We start from the raw sequence: 18,792 nt of genomic DNA, 5'->3' as shown, positions 1-18,792 counted from the left end.
AATTATTCCTTTTAAAAAAAAGCACTTTATTTACATGAAAAAGCAGATTAATAAATCATTACGATCTGCGTGTGTTATTTTTCTAATTCTATTTAGATCCTAATTCCATCAATGAAAAGGCTGCGCGCGCCCTGCGTGGAAATACTGAATAATTCATCGGTTTAAAAAAAAAAAGACACATATTTGGCTGTAAGTTTATACAACGCCAATTATCTTTAATTTATTACCTTAATTGAATCCCCCCCCTCCTCAAAAGATAGATTTGGGTGTGATCAGTTTACATTCTCCTTCAAAGAGTCAAGGCGCAACACGAGAGATCCCCAGCCTGCAGCATCCTTCCTCCCTCTCTCCTCTCCTCTCTCTCCCTCCTCTCTTTCTCCTCAGTGCATTTCACAGAGAGAAGGATCGGATTTGCTTGGTGCTCCTTTCAATCAACCATGGTGTCAATAAGCAGGCTAGCAGGCCTCTGTCAGTGCGTGCTGCGGGTGAGCGGTGGATGGCGCGCACGGCTCTGCCGTTTTAACAACAAGCTGCCTAAAAGCGCCTGACCACAATGAAGCTCCGATTACATCACCGCATTGATATGATTAAAAAAAAAACAGATTTGCAGATTTTGTTTGCTCTACGTGGGTTTTTTTTTCTTTTCTTTTTCTCCTGCTTCTCTGTAATGTGGAGACACCAGCTATGGCTTCATCTGTCCTTTGTGGCAGAGGAGAGAAAAGGGCTGCTCCTCTTCTCCCGCACAAAAGGCTGTGCAAGGTTTTTTTTTTTCTCCTGCAGAGAAATGTCTGCAGAGCACAAACTGTACACGTTTTTTTTTAAAGAAAGGATGCACAATATCACTCAATTAAAAATAATCTAGGCACATTTACCACAAAAAACGGCAACATTTGATGCAGTATTTTTTTTGAAGTATTTTAAGAAATTTTATTTTTAGATTTTACTTTGAAAAAAGATAAGAAGGATTTATCTGATTGTAGTGGGCGTCACCTGCCTGGATCTGATCAGGTGTTCCTTCTTTTGATTATAAATAAATGCAAAAAAAATTCAAATTGAAGATGGAAAATCCACAGAATATTCACACCATCGGTAATCGATTGTAAGTGTGTGAAGTGCTTCAGCAGTGTGTGTGTGTATTCCTCCGGTATTTGCTCTGCACACAGACCCGGAAGAGCTGCGTGCTCAGTACAGTAAGTACGGTAAAGAGGCCGTCTTTGGTTGGCCCGTACGCGCGAGCAGGCTTTGCCCGGTAGCCTATGTGAGCGCGTGTTTCTCCTCGCGGTGAGTTATGATGATGTGACTCCAGGACCGAGGGCGCGCGCACCACCACCACCACCTCCTCCTCCTCCTCCTCCTCCAACACCACCAGCACTGTGTGAGTGTGTTTTTCCTCCTTCCTCACTCTCCTTCTTTCTCCCTCTGCCTCCCCCCTTCTCTTCTCTCCTCTCTCTCCCACTCCCTCTCTCTCTCTCTAAATGCCATCGGCGGCTCCATCTCTATGTCACTCTTTCTTCACATCTGCGGGGAAAAAAGCCTCCACCCTGCCCGGCAGCGTCCACTTACAGGTCAGTAAATATTTAGATTCGCTGTGAAGCGGGCGCATCCTAAACGCGGCGTCCAATCGGCTGCCGCTCCCCTCCGCGGCTTTTGTGAGGATCCACTGACGGCGATCGTCGGTGGATGATTTGCAAACTTTTGCGCACGGGTCCGGGCTACAAATTAAAAAAAAAAAGAAAAAAAAATCAATAGAGTAAATCTGGTGCAAAAGGGAAGCAAGTGGAGTTGGCCGTGTCGACGCCTGCGTGCCAGTGACACCTTCCGTTCCTCTCCACGCCGCGTCTGTGTGCACTTGCTTGGAAAGGGGGGTTTAGAAAACGGGTGGCTGTAGTGTTGACAATACTGGCTACAACATCCAGAACGACCGCCATTGTTGCATTTAACGCCTCTGCTAGCAGCGCGTGTTTGTGTCTGTTTTTTTTTTTTTAAAACCCGCATTATTTCGTTTTTACGCACGGGGAATTTGCCTAATACCAATTAGGAAACGCAGGCGTGCGTCACTTTGGAATGATGTGTTTAAAAAAAGCGTTTCTTAAAATATTTAGCCACCTACCTCCGTGCAGACCCCCCCATAATAGCGCAGATGAGGGGCTTTAACGACCTATTACCTAGCGCGCAGGTTGGTGGTATAGGCAGGATCCCATACAAGCCGTGAAATTGATCTGATTACCTTGCCGGCGGGTCATAAAAAAAGAGGGGAGCTGCTGAGGCTGCGCTTCCACCCCGTTATTAGTTTCCTCCATCTCGTCTTTGGTCGATATGTCTTGATATGGCGGGGAGAGAGAGAGAGAGAGAGAGAGAGAGAGAGAGAGAGAGAGAGAGAGAGAGAGAGAGAGAGAGAGAGAGAGAGAGAGAGAGAGTGTTAGAATGAATAGGGTGCCAAATTAAGGGCATCACACGCACGCTGTCACGGGCCAGGAGCTGTTATTTCCAAGAGCTCGACACAGACCTCGTTTTGATCCCAGAGGCTTTTTCAAATGTGTTTTTGCTCTATATTTTTTTTTCAAATAAATATTTTATCCAGACCAGCAAGAGTGGTCAGTGGGGTAAAAACATGTGGATGGAGAAACAACCGGCGGCATCGAGTGTGTGACAAAGAAGGACAGCAGGTACTTTCAGTTCTCACTGCGCTTTTAAGAATTCATTCAAGGCTTTTTAAGAAGATATTTATACAGTAAGTAAATTAGCCCAAACGATCACGGTGTTGCTTATTTGTTTCTGGTGCACATAGGCTAAAAAAAAAAAAGGTGAAAAGGCCTTTCAAATGAAAGATTACATCTGTGCGTCTGGCGAGAAGCGATAGACTCAGATAAGCATCACAAGTCAGTCAATTGGCAGGCCGCCCGCTTTTTTTTTTCTTTTCTTCTTTTTCTTCTATTATTTTTCTGGGGAGAATGACACAAAAGTGTCACCCTTTGCATTCCTAGAAGAATAAAAATTCTCTCTATCCCACAAGTTTATGTTTTAAATCATTCTCGGAAACGCGCTGTTCTGTTTTTAGTTTCAGTGCCTCTCCACGCGCAGAATTTGACGCCCTCGTTTTGTTCTGAGAAGCCGAGCCGGTTCACATGCTGGGAGAGCAGAGCAGCAATCTTTTCTTGAAAGGACCAGAGGTGACAGATGACTCACCGAGTGCTCTTTAGCCTCGTATATCGTTTTCAAAATGGATAAATTAACACGTAACCGACAGAATATCTGAGAATTCGCCTGTCGTTATTATTCACTGGCTGTCTCCTGATTACAGCAGGGAGCCGCTGAAGCAGCTTCAAAATCTTCATGCGTTTGTGCGTTTAGAATTTAAAATATTCTCTCGTTTTTGAAGAGAATCATTATTTTGCGCAAAAAATTAGGTTGATATTTTAAGAAAAGGATCTTAGGAAACCATTACACACACAATGTGTATTATTTTTAAAATTTTTTAAAATGTATTTTTTTAAAACACTGCAGCAAATGTGCTGCGTTTTAAAAAGCGGAAACGTCAAAATGTTTGCTTTTTTTCTTCGATAACAATGATTATTACCACTGTGGGGTGAACAGCAGATGTTTATGGCGTCATTCCACTTTCATAAGCAAGAGTGTGTTTTTATTATTGCGTGATTTTATCTCCCTGACCTCTGATTAACCAGCGAACTGAGGGAAATTTTTATTTATGAGAAAATAACAATGAACGTAACTTCAGATTTTTGATTGGAGATTGTGTGTGTACGCGCACACACACGCACACACACGCACACACACACACACACACACACACACACACACACACACACACACACACACACACACACACACACAGCATTTGATCTCCTACTCTGGCAAACGGAATAATCCCTGTTCTTGTTTTAAATTCTCATCCGCAATATAGAGCAGAGAAGACAGAGAAAAGAGAAATCTGTGCCATGTTTTGATTTTAATCACAGCTGGTTGACACAGTCACTCACAAATTATCTCTCCCATCAGATAAAAGCTGCTGGACCCTCGCCTATTTTTTTATGAATCAACCTTTACGCACAGCCGCGCGGCTCTTTGTAGGCCACGCTGACTCCACAAATAGACTAATAGCGGCTCCGTTTAGCGCCTCTCTCTCTTTTACGCAACCACCGACTGAGGAAAAAAAAAAAAGAAAAAGGGCTGAAGCCACCGTTTCTGCCTTGGTGTCGACAGTTTGGGATTATAAATGACAACTTTTTAAGTGAGACCGTCTTATTCCGGTGCTGAATAAGCTCCGGCGTTATTGACACCGCGGCTTGGGGAATCAAGTCACGGGATGGCTTCCATGTCCCGTTCTCTAAGCTTCGATACATCCAGTCAAGAAACAAAAAAACATAATCGGGATTTTAGGCTACATTTACCGTCATGTGTTGCCTCCGAGCACCTATAACGGGGCACTTTGTGGATAATGGCTCCGCGATACTTTTCAAGAGGATAATTACACGAGTCCGCTGACAGCCTGACAATGGCAGCTACAGCAGTCTGCATCCAAGTTCAGTCTCAGGTTTTTTTTTTCGTTTTTTTTTTTTTTTTTTTGCCTGTGTGAGAAACGCTCCCCCTCTCTCTCTGCCTCACACACACACACACACACTCTCTCTCTCTCTCCAGGTAGGGCTATCCTGGAGAGGGAAAAATGGGACGATTTGCCAAGTGTCTCTCTCCCAGTCTGCGCTCCCACGCGCTCGGCTGAGCATCTTAATATCACACATGAAGTGAGGGAGGGCTCAAAATTAGGATCAGAGGTGCACGCGCACTAATGGAGTCATCACCTGAGGGCGAGGCCGCAGTCACTCTGAACGACAAAGCGACAAACTAACTTCATTGGCATCTTTGGTCTGTCTGAGGAGAATGATTCATGAATGGATGAATGAATGAATCCTGGAGCTTGGATGACCCCACCTGACACGCGCACGGGATCACTGTACGTGGGTCCAGGGCGTGCGCGTTCCCGAGACCGGGGTTCATTTCCTCGAGTGTTCACGCCGCGTGACGTCAGATCCAGCTCGCCCCAGCCTCCATGCATGCGTGCACCCTGATCGCGCGTGCGCGCACGCACGCATCCCCCCCCCCCCCCCCCCCCCCTCTACTATTACACTCTGGAGGAAACAAAGTGGGATTCGAGATATGAAATACCTGAGCAGGACGCGCGCAACACGCACGCGGCTCCAGAATTTGGCTCCGATCTGAAAGAGGTCAACTGGACTCGGTTATTTTTAGATGGAAACGGAGGAGGAGGTAAATCTCTCCCCGTGCGCGCTCTCGTGTTACATTTAATGCACTGTTTTGAATAAATCATGACACGAGCCATTGTCGCTTGTCTGTTTAATAAGTTGCTGCAGCGGGTAGCAGGTTGCAGCGGCGCAGACATTAAAGTGAGGTAAGTGACAGCCAATAATAGCCGACATTAGGATATCTCTCCTTCTTCTTTTTTTCTTTCTTTTTTTTTTTTTGTGAACTATAAGCTCAGTCACCCGGGCGTCCTTGTCCGTGCCTGCTTCACGGTGAGGAAATCGGCTCAATTTGGATCTGCCATTAGAATAATGTGCCTGTCACCGCGAGAGGACGCACTGTCACAATTTTAAGAGCATAAATGTCCCGCGAGCCAGCCATTGGCCCAGAGCAACAGGCTCTCTGCTGCACGCGGCCGCCTCCTCTCTCTCTGTGGCTGAACAGCGCTCCCGACCTGCTGCTGAATTTAAACTTAAAGGAAAGAAAATGTATTTTTATAGATTATTTTTTACTTTAATTGATGATTTAAGCAGATGATGGGATGAGGGCCTACACGTTCTCCATTTCCCCCCTAATTGTTTACTATTAATAGTGCATCTTCTATTTATGTGCGTGCTAATTTTTAATTCATTAATTTTAATAAGGAAAAAAAAAATCCCCCATCAACATTGGATAATTGTTTCATGCGGAACTAAACGGTTAGGTTTCAAAGGAGAATAAAAAAAAGCCCAATTAATTCATATTTTATTGATAACGGTTCATTTTTTATTTATTTTTATTTTTCTGGCAAGGTCACTGAAAAAAAATCTTGCAGCTCTTGCATCTCTCCTGGCCCACGTTATATTCAATTAGGGCAAGCCCCTCCCCTTAACTGATGACACTGACAGACCCTCCTTAAGTTGCGTCGCGCCACAGCTGTCTGCAAGCATTGAGCTGCCTGGCGCCATCCTGAAAGAATGCCTTCACTGTAAAAAAAAAAAAAAAAAAAAAAAAAGGAGAGAGAGAAGAGAGAGAGGAGGAGAGAGAGAGCAACAGAGAGAGAGAGGGAGGGAGAGGTAGACAGGGGTGAGCGAGCAAAAGGCGCACAGACCGAGAAGGGGAAAGAGAGAGAGGAGCGGAGTTAATGGAGAGGGCTCGACAACTGCGCACAAACACAGATTTGATCAGTGAGTTTAACTCGCCGGTGCTGGTCAGTGCGCGCTGAAGCCATCCACTGCAACAAGCCCCGCGAGCGCGAGCGCGAGCCCGGCCCAGCCTCCAGCTACTTGTTGAGCGGGCTGAAAACGCTGACTTACTTTTTTTTTTTTTCTTTTTTTGTTCTTTTTCCTTCTTCTTCTGAGAGGAAGAAGTCAGGAACTCTCGCGTGGGACCGGATTCCATTTTGGACGTATTTATATGACAACACCTTTGTTGCATTTTTGTAATGTGGGGTATGTTCGTGTTTATGTGCCTTTCGTTCTGCCTAAATTCTGCAACAGCCGCGCTGTGTGGTCAACACGTTCGTTTGTAAATGAGAGAATAATTTCTTCTTTCTGTGTCCAGGTGATCGGAAGCGAGCGCGGAACCTGTGGATTTAACTGAAAGGAGAAGAAAGAAAAAAAACGACGGGATTTGGGACAGGTTGTTCTTGCATTTTGACTTGTGCCGTACTTCGGCGTCCATGAACATTCGCTGAAGAGACAACATCAAAAACAAAACAAAAACAAAAAAAAAAAAAAACCAAAAAACAAGAAGAGCAGCAATGGAAGTAAGCGCGGACCAGCCCCGATGGATGAGCCATCATCCCGCGGTGCTGAACGAGCAGCATCCCGGCTCACATCACCCGGTCTCAGCCACTCGTACATGGACCCTTCGCAGTATCCCCTCGCTGAAGATGTGGATGTACTCTTATATATCGATGGACAGGGGAACCACGTCTCTCCATACTATGGAAACTCTGTTCGAGCCGTCCAGAGGTACCCTCCTCCTCCACACAGTAATTAAACGGGCCCGTTTAGGCCTTTTATTTAATATGTGCACATATCCCCCCTTCAGACGTCTGTGCGTAAAAGACTCGATTACCGCCGCTGCGTGTGGAATTATTTGAATTATCTAAACCACGATCCAGACGGGTTTCAAGTTGTTTCTCCTGAGATGACTTGTAGGAGCACGAAAACGATGTGAAACTGTGCCGTAAATGAGTAGAACTTACGGCGGTTTATTTGTCTTTTGTCGCTCATTTTAATTCCACCGTCGAGACTTGACAAAGCTGACCCGTGTGTCGGAGAATGGCACAAGTTTCTCTAAAGCCCGTGCGTAATTTGCTTTCTGGATCAATGGTGTGTTTGGTTACGGATTTCAGCAAACAGAAGTGTTGGCTGCTGAAGTCGCAGATACACCTGGATTATTTCTGCTCAGAAACACAGCCGGGCGCACGCACGTTCACCCCTCCTGCATATCGCGAGCAGTCATTTGTGGAAAATCCTGGACGCAGACACAAAGTCGCCGAGCAGACTTTTAATTTTGTTTTTGAAATAAGAGCATTTATTTGTTGTATCTTAAAATGGGAAGTTAAAGAAGAAAAATCTACACGCAGCTTCGCGTAAAGGAAGGAAATGATTTTACGCAGCGTGAAGTATGAATGGCGAGCTGGGTGCACGATTGAAAATGAAACTCACTAAATGCATGTATGCGTAAAAGTATTTCTACTTTAAATCCCAGCAAGGCCAAAAAGCGTTGGGGTTGATGTGAGAGTCGGGTTGTGATCTTGCTGTGTTTCTCTGCTGCCTCAGGTAGCCAGGTGTGCCGTCCCTCGTTACTGCACGGCTCTCTGCCCTGGCTGGAGGGAAGCAAAGGAATCCCACCGCACCACAGCACTTCTCCCTGGAACCTGAGCCCCTTCCCCAAGAACCCCCTGCACCACGGCTCCCCGGCCAGCCTGTCCGTCTACCCCCCGGCCTCCTCCTCCTCCCTGTCCACCGGACACTCCAGTCCGCACCTCTTCACGTTTCCCCCGACCCCTCCGAAAGACGTGTCCCCGGACCCGGGCATATCCACCCCGGGCTCCAGCAGCTCCGGGCGGCAGGAGGATAAAGAGTGCATAAAGTACCAGGTGACCCTGGCTGAGACTATGAACTGGAGTCAGCTCACAGCCGGAGCGTGGCATCCATCGGGGCAGGGTCATCCTCTGCCCACCACCCCATCGCCACATACCCACCCTATGTCCCTGAATACGGCCCAGGCCTCTTCCCACCAAGTAGCCTGATAGGTGGGTCATCTTCTAGTTATGGTTCCAAAACAAGACCAAAAACAAGGTCCTGTTCAGGTAGGCGTGCGCTTTATTACATTCCTTTTGATCTAACACCATTCCCCAGATTTTCAGCCTCGATGATGTTTAATTTCACTTTCTTCAAACAAAAGCTTGTTTAAAAAAAAAAAAAACGGCCCATAATTAACACATTAATGCGTTACACGAAGGAGCTTCAGGCCACACAGGTGACCCTAAACAGACGCATCTGCACACATAATAACAATAATAATAATAATAATAATAATAATAATAATAATAATAATATAATAGGTGGTGGTTTGAATTTGAAAAATAAATATAGAAATTAAAGGAAATATTTCTATTAATATTTGATGTCTTTATAAAAGCAAAGCAGCACTAATAAATAAATAAAAATAAAATCCATTCAAACAACCGTTCAGACACTGTAAATTAATATATTTCAATGAAATAAAAGGATGTGGAGCTGACATTAATTTTCCCATCCTCCTCCCCTCCGCTGCCAGACAGTCGGGGGAGAGTGAAAGCGGGGAAAGCCAGCTCTCTGGGCTGTGTCGCCCCGTTTATATGTTTAAGATAATCCCATTACTGTCAGACCAGTGCACGCCACAGTTGCATTGTTTACCCAGCGGTGGAGCTCCGGATGCTGCGCGTTCATTCAGGAAAAAAAAAAAAGCGGCTGAAGCGCCGCCGTGTCAGAGAGCGCAACCAAACCACCACCGCCGCCGCCGCCATCCCGGGGAGGAGGGGAGCGAGGCGAGCAGAGGGCACACATCCTCTGTGAGGAGGGGGGGGTAATTATTTAAAGGTTAAAAATCCCAGTTTTTCTGTAATGAGATTAATATCAAGCGTCTTTTTTTAAATGGGAGTATAGAGAAAACAGTGGATTAGTTGATGCATATCATCGGGATTATTCAGCGTCATTAATGCAAATAAAGATTTTAATTCGAGGATCATGTGCGATAATGTGCATTCGAAGACATTCCCGCAAATCTGACGACTATTCAGATTTTTTTTTTCTTCAGTCAGTGCAGCGTGCTTTGTGCAAACTTCTCCAACACAGTCAAAACACACACACCACACACACACACGCACGCACAGCCTGGCTGTGCAGCAGGATACCGAGTCTGCACTGCAGAGGCCCGCTTGATCTTAACTCAGATGCATGGGATCCGACGCGGTTTGTGTTTGATTTCAGCTCCTTATGCAAAAAAAAAAAAGAAAAAAGAAAAAAAAAAAGAGGGAGCCAGAAACACACTCTTGTTCGGTTGTTCAGGGTACTTGCACGTCTGTACATCTAAAAAAAAAACACTGCACGACGCGCACTGACGCATCTCTCTGTCTTTGTGAAGAACTGAGTGTGTGAGTGTGTGTGTGTGTTGCTTTTTTTTCTGCAGCTTAAAAAAAAGGGGGAAGTGAGACTGCATGAAAATGCAAAGAAAAAAAAAAAGCTCTCGGCGTTGCACAAAAGCTCCGCGCGAGGAGTCTGCGCTTTCAAATAATCTGAGTGTGACTGACTGCAGCTCCCCTTGTTTCAGCCTCAGCCCCCCAAATACACACTAATCAAACTGTTAGTGCGCGTCTCACCTGTCGGTGTCACTAGAGAAGTGCCAGTCAAACATGAACACTCCCTCAATCCATTCAAAACAAAGGACATGGCCTCTTATAGGAAACTACACACTTCATTCTCTATTATTATTATTATTATTATTATTATTATTATTGGTTTTCTAAAAATGCTATTTTTTATTACATTTAATTATTTTAAAAATGATTTTACGCATTTTTACGCATTATGTTCAGGAAGAATTTACAACGGTTTCTGCCTCATGGACCTTATAAACTGCTGACAATGTGTTTTCTATATGCAAATGTGTGATAAATAAATCAATGCTTTATTATGAGGATTGTAATTATAATAATTATTATATTTTTAGTGCGTTATGGTTGTGCCATCACTAACCTTTTATTTATCCCCATGCACACATGCAGTGTTTCTTTCTGTATTTTGGAGGCCTCACTGACCTGGACCCTGTCTCCATGTCCTGTGTGTGTCCGTGTCTGTGTGTGTGTGTGTGTGCGTGTGTGGTGTGTATTCGTGTGCGTGTTGGCCCTCCGCAGAAGGTAGAGAGTGCGTGAACTGCGGGGCCACGTCGACTCCGCTGTGGAGGCGGGACGGTACGGGTCACTATCTGTGTAACGCCTGCGGACTCTACCATAAGATGAACGGGCAGAACCGCCCTCTCATCAAACCCAAGCGGCGGCTGGTACGTCTTTACCACATTTTCTCTATTGATGACATTTCCGTCTCTCTCTCTGTTTTTCCCCTATCCAGGAAGAAGTAGGCCTATTAGCTGCAGGAAATTGACTCGACAAGTGCAGGTCTCTGTTTTCAGATACTACCATAGAAAAAAAAAAAAAAAAAAGAAAAAAAAACCCAACAACTGCACAGTATATTTTTTTCCCATGCAATTTTTTTATTTGCTAAAATGGTCATTGATGCACATTAAACCTGCTGCATCCATTAAAGAGAGAGCTGCTTCTCTAGTGTTGGAATGGCTGCAGCCTTGCATTCATTAATGCACCCTGAGCTCCATCTTTCTTTTATTTGATTTTATTTATTTTTTTTTTAGAAATACAATTAAAAAAAACAACAGTGGCTTTTAATGGAGCTAATTTTTGCAGCAATTTCAGGGAAAGCCCCTTCCATCAGAGCTGCATGTCATCTTATGAGTATTAGAGGAGTTCCCCTAGCTTGAGGGGGATGGAGGCAGGCGCTGGCAGTCCAGTCCTGCTCTTTACTCTGGACTTCTTCTCCTCCTCTCTACCGGCTCCTCAGGAAGGGCTGCCGGATATCTGAGCAGCGCAGATAAGTCGCTTTTAACAACACAGCCCGCTTCCCCAGTCAAAACAGAAAGGCTGCAGGAGCCCGAGCCAGTCCAGCCGCACAGTCACGACTTGAGATTTGTTTAGTGTTATAATCCCTGTTTAAATACACCAAAGATGGTGGAGCTATGAGTAATCGCCACGCCATATTTGTCCTTATATTTTTTTCTTTCTAGAAAACACCGAAAAAAAAAGAAATCCAACTGGTAGGCTTGAGCCTTCCACATTAATAGATTATTTAATATATTGGAATATTTTAATTAAACATTAAATCACCTAAAGAGAATATAGTTAAATTTGGCTGATTGTATGAATTCATGCGTAAAAATAAAACACACAGTTTGAAACACAGTGATCCTGCAAGAAAATTCAATAAAGCTATTTATTAAATATAAATATATATTCCTGCTCCCTGATTGGTTATTCACAGCGCACGGTAGCAGGGTTTTTAGGGCACCACACGTGTATAATTGGAAATCCCTCCGTGAGATAATGTAGTCCTTTGCGTCGGCGTGTCCTCTGCGGTCACCTGTCTATTGATTGTTTTTAGAGATTATTACATCAATGTCAGGCCACTGCAGCAGACTGGAGGCATGCTCAGAATCCATGTGGAGACCTGAGCGCGTCAGGCTCGAGCTGGACTCTGCTGGTCGCCTGCAGGAGCCCCGAATACCCACGTTTTCTCCTCTTTTCTCCCTTTTTAACTGGCGTGCAATTATTGCCATGTGGTTCATTTCACTATATCATGTAATCACATTTTGCATCCATATTCTTTTTTTTTTTTTTAAATAAATCTTAGAAACTACAAAGCCCCTTTCAGCTCTAATCGATACCAAATCTATTCACCCCCACCCTCCATTTTTTCCTCTTCTTTTCCAATTGTTTAGCGTCGCGATGTTTAAAGCAAGGCACCGTGGCACAAACACGCACTTTAAGGGGAAATTTAATCAGATTTAATAGCTCTCCCATTTCAAGGCACTGCTTTTATGTCTTCTGTAAATATTTATTCTCTGGGAGGTATGCGCTCTATGACGCTATTTTTAGCCTCGAGTGAAAGCAGCTCTGTTTTTGGTATTTCTCTCCTTATTTTAAACTATTTTCAGCTTGCACTAAATGCAAAAAAAAAAAGAGGAAAAAAAAGTATTCCACTCGGTGTTCATAAAGCATGCATATACAGTGGGAGGAAAGTTTACGTTTGAAGTGTGTTTAATGGCTTTACGCACGACAGGAGTGGACGCAGCGGGTGTGTGACAGAATGCAACGCGTTTGTCTTTTGTTTTTTTGCGCATTTATTGCAATGTGTGATCGGACTGCATGCATGCAGGGCGGCCAGAATTGATCTAGGTTCGAATTAAATGTGTATTATGACGATTTAAAGCGCAATTTAAGTGTCAAAATACGCACGTTTTTTTGCGTAAAAGTTGGCCCTGGATGGATGTTGGTGTCGAAAGCTTTGAAGAATATTAAAAAGAAAAAAAAAATAATAATCTGCTGTTGACTGGGTCACTCCACGGTCATGTGACGTGTCTTTTTCTCTCTCTCTTCCCCTCCTTTGTGTCCACTTCACGCGCAGTCCGCAGCCAGGCGGGCGGGGACGTCGTGCGCCAACTGTCAAACGACAACGACGACGCTGTGGCGGAGAAACGCCAACGGGGACCCGGTGTGTAACGCCTGCGGCCTCTACTATAAACTGCACAATGTAAGTAATAAACCCTCACGCCGTATCTCCTCCATCAAGGCTTGAATATATTGCATCCCTGCCCACCGTTCCTCCTGCTGGGCCCACCTTTTCCCCTCCTCCTGCTTTCTGCATATTTTATCTGACTCGTCCCTGCAGAGACTTTCCGGGCCACGGTGATAACAAATACTGTAGAATTAATATGATTTATTGGCAGTAAGTGCGAATCTGAAATGTATAAGACCTAAGTGAACTAAGCCCGCAGCCGCCTTGCTTTTGAATATTAAAGAAGAAGGGGGGCTTAATTAAAATTCGATTAATTTCCAGGCTGCTTTCCCCCCCCCCTCTCCGCCTTTCTCTCCCTCTCTCACACACACTCTTTGCGTATTTCCAGTCCTTTTGGTTCCACGCGCACCAGGGACTTGGAGTCCCCCCTCTGACCACCAATCCGTCTGATTCGTTTTGGGTTGGTTCGTGCCTCGCCACATCATTTCACATCCTCAATCTGAAAACCCCAGGGACTCGTTTATCTCCCCCTCTCCCTCCTCTCCCGTGCACAAAGCTGTCACTTTTAATCAAACTGCCATTGTAGCTGCAACTAATAATAATAATAAGCCGGCTAACTGCTCCGAGGCCACATGCAGGTAATTTCTCCCCCACCTCTCCTGCTCTCAGACAACAGATAAAGGTTGAATGTGTCCCTGTGTGTGAGGGAAGAGTATCCTGCTCCGCTGCCCGGCTTGTCACGCGAGCAGCTCCCCGTTAAATCATTTCCCATGTTACTTTTGGCAGATGGCAATGCACCGCAGAGACAGACTCAGACCAAGGTTAAGAGGAGAGCAGAATAACATTTCCCACTCGCGCTCCGGCCTCTGAACTGACCCCGACCCCGGCGTAATTGTGAAATTAGTTTATTTTGGGTAAATCCGGACTTCTGTTGCTCCCTTTGAAACAAATTCCACATTCTCCATGGAGAGTCTGGCCGGACTCCCCGCTGGCGCGCTGCTTCTCCGAACACCTGACGGCGGCGTACCTGCTGTCCCGTGAGCGGGCGCGCTGCCGTGCACGCTCTTCAGCAATCAGGGGCTTTTCTGCCGTCTTTCCGAGGGAAGTGCGCTCGGCTTTGACACCTCTGAGGTTTCAGGTTGAGCTGTTGTGGAGAGAGGCGGCGCGGTCTGCGGTGGTCACCGACTCTAAACACTTTGCTCGAGCTTTTTTTTTTTTTTTTTTGCGTGTGTGTGTGTGTTTGATGTGCTGACGGCGGCGGCCGAGCGGAGGCCCGAGGCTTCCAGACATCTCAGCATCAAAGGGCCGAGGCCTGACTGGCTTTAAGGTGGGCGTAGCTCGCCTCCGAGCTGGAAACAGAGAGCGAGTCGCCCAGTATGGAGTCGCAGCTTAGAAAATGAAACCGCACCACCAGGGAGGGAGGAGGGGGAGGGGAGGGCACAGATCTCTGGCCCTCCGCTAATCACGGAGGCCACTCTCTTTAAAAGAGTCAGCGAAAAAAAAAAAAAAAAAAAAAAAGCCAATGTCTCAGACAGCTCGGAAGAGAGAGAGGACGAAATCCCTGTTCCCATTTCCCCGAGAAGAACCACTGAGAAAGATCAGGAAGCCAGTCGGCCTCATCCACCTCCCCTCATAATCCCGCCCGCAGCCCGAATTCCATCATCCAGCTCTCCTTCCCGGCTAAACCGACGCTGGAATACGGCAGCTGGGGCCGTTTTTGGCCAAGAGATGGCCGAGCGGTTGAGGAGGAGGTGGAGGAGGAGGGCGGAGGAGAGGAGGACTTGGCGGACGCCGGCGCTCGCCGTGGCCATGTGTCTCCGCGGTCGACCGGCTGCACATTAGCTGCCAGACCCTTCTCCTCCGTCTCTCCACCCTCCCCTCGCCATCTTTCCCTTCCCTCCGCTTTCTTTTTGGCATGGCAGCCGCCTCAGATACAGTCCAGCTTAAAGGAATCAGTTCTATCCAAACCCAACACACACACACACACACACACACACACACACACTGAAAGTGTGTATATAAACAATTTTCTGTTCCGGGATGGGACAGTCAGATTTCTCTGGTAATGGGAATCCATTACATGTCATTATGTCCCTCTAAAACCCCAAAATCGTCCCCTGAGAACACAGAAAAGCCGCCCGAGGGCCACGTCTTGCAGATTTATTTTTAAAAGCGGGTGACACGCCCCTCGTTTACGGTTTTCTTTATTGTGCTGCCTGATGCTGTTTTTAAGATGCCTATCTCACCTAAACTAAATACTAATCTGGCCCCTGTTCCCTTGTCTCCTTTCGAGAGCAGATCAACCGACCTCTGACCATGAAGAAGGAAGGCATCCAGACCAGGAACAGGAAGATGTCCAGCAAGTCCAAGAAGAGCAAAAAGTCCCAAGACAGCATGGACGACTTCTCCAAGAGCCTGATGGACAAGAGCAGCTCGTTCAGCCCGGCCGCCCTGTCCCGCCACATGTCCTCCTTCCCTCCGTTCTCGCACTCCAGCCACGTGCTGACCACCCCCACACCCATGCACCCCTCCTCCAGCCTGCCCTTCGCCCCCCACCACCCCTCCAGTATGGTGACAGCCATGGGTTAGAGTCCCGAGCCTCCCCCCCCCCCACCCCCCCGAACGGCCTCGCCACTGAAGTCCACCTCCAGCCCGCCGCCGCCACGCCCTCCGGTACCTCCGCTGACCTGCTTCCAGATCCTCCAAGACGAACGGCGCCCTCCGCGGTCCGATCTCGCCGCCCGTGTTGCGTTGCAGCACGCCGGCCTTCGGCTCCCCCCCTCCCCCCCCCTCCCCCCACCTTCGGTTCTGTCTTATTTTTTATAAAAATCAAAGTGTACCTCTGCGATGTGAATGCTTTGCAGACTTGACTGTGGCGCGCTGACCTCCCGGAGGGGGGCACCACCCTTCCCATCCACCTCCCCCCCCCCCCACCTCCACCTCCACCTTAACACGGAGCTCCATTTGTGTACAAAAAGCCATCCCCCCCCACCCCCTCCCGTGACGGCCGCTCCCTCCATCTCCTAACCTCTCCTCACCTGTGCAACAGGAAGCCCCCCCCCCTCCCCCTCCTCATCACCCCCCCTCCCTCCCCACCCCCCCTTCCTCCTCATCTTCTCCCGCTGGAGACACTGACGTTGAATATATTTGTACAAATTGTATGAAATACAGTACATTTAATGAAGACTTTTTAATTAAGCAGCAAGAGGAAAAAAAAAAAAATGGAGACATGCCCGTGGGCAGCTAACGACGAGAAGGGTACGAGTCGCAGCAGGTGGAGAGACTTGCCGCCGGAGAGGAGAGAGAGAGAGAGAGAGAGAGAGAGAGAGGGAGAGAAACGAAGGGAGGAAGGAGGCGAGGAGAGCAGAGGGAGAGACTCTTGAGAAAAGGGCAGGCTTCGGTTTTCGCCTGCATGAACTGCGTCGCATTAAGTTGGCGGAGAGTCGGCGGCTCCGGCTGCAGGTTTCTCTCCACTTCCTTTCTTTTCTTTTCCTTCTTTTTGTTTTTTTTTTTTTTCTTTTCTTTTTTTCTTTTTGAATGTGCTATAGGTCTCGGGCAATTGGTTTGTGTTGAAGCGCGCACGTACACACACACACACACAGACACACACGCACACACACGATCACCTAAAAAGACTTTCTTCCTGCCCACAGATTATATGCATTGTGAAAAAAAAAAAAGTTCCTGTATTTGTTATTTGTATGTATAAATCAGAGTACCAAAAATACGAAAGAAACAAAGATGTAGAATTATTTCTTTATGTTATGCAGACTGAATGGTTGTAAAAATTTAATAATAATCACTAGTGTAAAATATGACTGCTTTTTTTGTTTCGTAAATTTTTTTTTTTCCCCTCTTTGAAAATAATAAAACTAGTTTAATCTCTGTTGACATGTTAGAGCTGCGGTGGAGGGTCGTCTTTTCTGTCTCACACACACACACACACACACACACACACACACACACACACACACACACACCCTGGTGTTTCTTCTCTGCGTGCCCGGCGCTCACAGGAACGAGCACAAACAGGAAGGGAAGAAATAAACAGCCGTGTTGGAGGAACCGGTCAGATGACAGGCCGGGTCGGGCGGGTCGGGCCACACCGGCACCGGGGGGGGGGGGGGGGGGGGCTTCTGCCCCCTCCCATAGAGAAACACTAAAAATCATCTCAAACATTTTCAGACTTAAATCAACATTTTCATATCATTTACCGGTAGAAGCATCACTTAAAATGTGTAAAACGGACGAAAATCGCCCATATTTCCCAATGTCAAGCACCGTTTGCGACAAATGAACCTAATTCTAACTTAATGGATGTATTAGATGTTTTTAAGACGACGTTCTGTCGCTCCGAGACGAGAAACATGAATCATTTTAAAGAGCATTTCTCAAACTAACTAACACTTTTGGAGTATGAGTTAAGTTATTCAGGAGAAGAGATGATTGGAGTGCTGAGCCGGGGAGGTTAAAAAGAGGAACTGACGCGGGTTTTGGCCACTAATTGAACCGCAGATTAGATGGAGCCACTTCCTCCATGAGAAGGTAGCGGAGCTTTGAAAGAGAAAATGAGACGATCACGCTCCAGTGTAAAAGCTCCATTCTGCCTGCGTTAGACTACACGAGAGCGTGACGGCACGGCGATCGGCCTTAACATTAAGACCAATGTTCAGACTGAGAAGACAGAGAATCACGTCGGTCATAATGTTCTGGCTGATTCACGATGCGTGTCTGATTAACATCGTCTCATTCAAATCGTCCTTACACCTGCAGAAGGCGTCCTTTTCAAACATTTTCTTCGTTTCATTCGCATCACCCTGCTTTAAAAAAGGACACAAAACGAATAAAATGACTGAATAATAATCAAAAAATAATCACAAGTCCAAATGTTTTTTTAAGAGGACAGAAATATAACCTCGTGACATTTTTGTTTAAAAAATGAGAGAACAACAATGAAAACTGTCAAAGTGTAACATCTTTTTCAAGTTTTTGTTGTTCTAACAAACGGCTATATTCTTGTCTTTTTTACAGGCTGTATTGTCTATACATTTAGTACATTGAAAGGTCATCCTTCTGGCCACATATTCAACCCTCTGGCGGCCCATGTTTAGGCCCACGGGCCATATGTTGAATCTTAATATTAACGTCAATGTGCTGTTTAGAGACTTTTCACTTCTGTGGGATTAATTTCACATCAAACAATGCTCACTATACACATTGGTGTAATGATATTTTAAATCATTGTATTCATAGTAGTGAGTTGTTTTGAGGTTTTCCTCCTCACACGGTGAGTATGTTCAACAGAGATCACAAACAAATGTTGATGAAACGAAAATATCATTTCCTGCTTTTATGTATCAATTCCCAACTTAAAATGAAGCAGAAAAGTCATTACTTTTAAGATGCGGACTGTAATTTAAGCATAAGCAGTGAGATTGGCAGGATTCACCGGTGAAAAGCGAAGAGAGTGCATCACATCATCCAGTCCAGAAGGAGAAAAACCCAGTTTGCAGCAGAACTGAGCAGTATTTCCCCGTGCAGCCGACACACTGTCGGTCTTGTTCGACTTGATTCCTCATATGCAAAACACTTGATTCTGTTTTGTGCCCGTGGCCCTGCAACAACTCTCCAGAAAGAGAGCGAGAGAGAGAGGAGACGAGAGAGAAAAAAAAAAAAA

At 46.0% G+C, this 18,792-nt stretch overlaps 1 protein-coding gene across 1 annotated transcript; it reads left to right on the top strand.

Annotated features, from left to right (window-relative positions):
* The first annotated feature begins 1,401 nt into the window (after window positions 1-1,401).
* Window positions 1,402-17,013, top strand: LOC115403967 (transcription factor GATA-3-like). Its single transcript, XM_030113051.1, is given in 8 exon segments — window positions 1,402-1,565; window positions 6,820-7,100; window positions 7,103-7,252; window positions 8,049-8,387; window positions 8,390-8,581; window positions 10,667-10,812; window positions 13,005-13,130; window positions 15,414-17,013. Coding segments are annotated over 7 exon segments (1,326 nt in total). The 5' UTR covers window positions 1,402-1,565; window positions 6,820-7,018; the 3' UTR covers window positions 15,705-17,013.
* The last annotated feature ends 1,779 nt before the right edge of the window (window positions 17,014-18,792 follow it).

Source organism: Salarias fasciatus, chromosome 17 (assembly GCF_902148845.1).
Source record: "Salarias fasciatus chromosome 17, fSalaFa1.1, whole genome shotgun sequence".
Lineage (NCBI taxonomy): Eukaryota > Metazoa > Chordata > Actinopteri > Blenniiformes > Blenniidae > Salarias > Salarias fasciatus.
Note: the sequence above shows the minus strand (reverse complement) of the source record. Positions and strands in the feature narration are given on the sequence as shown.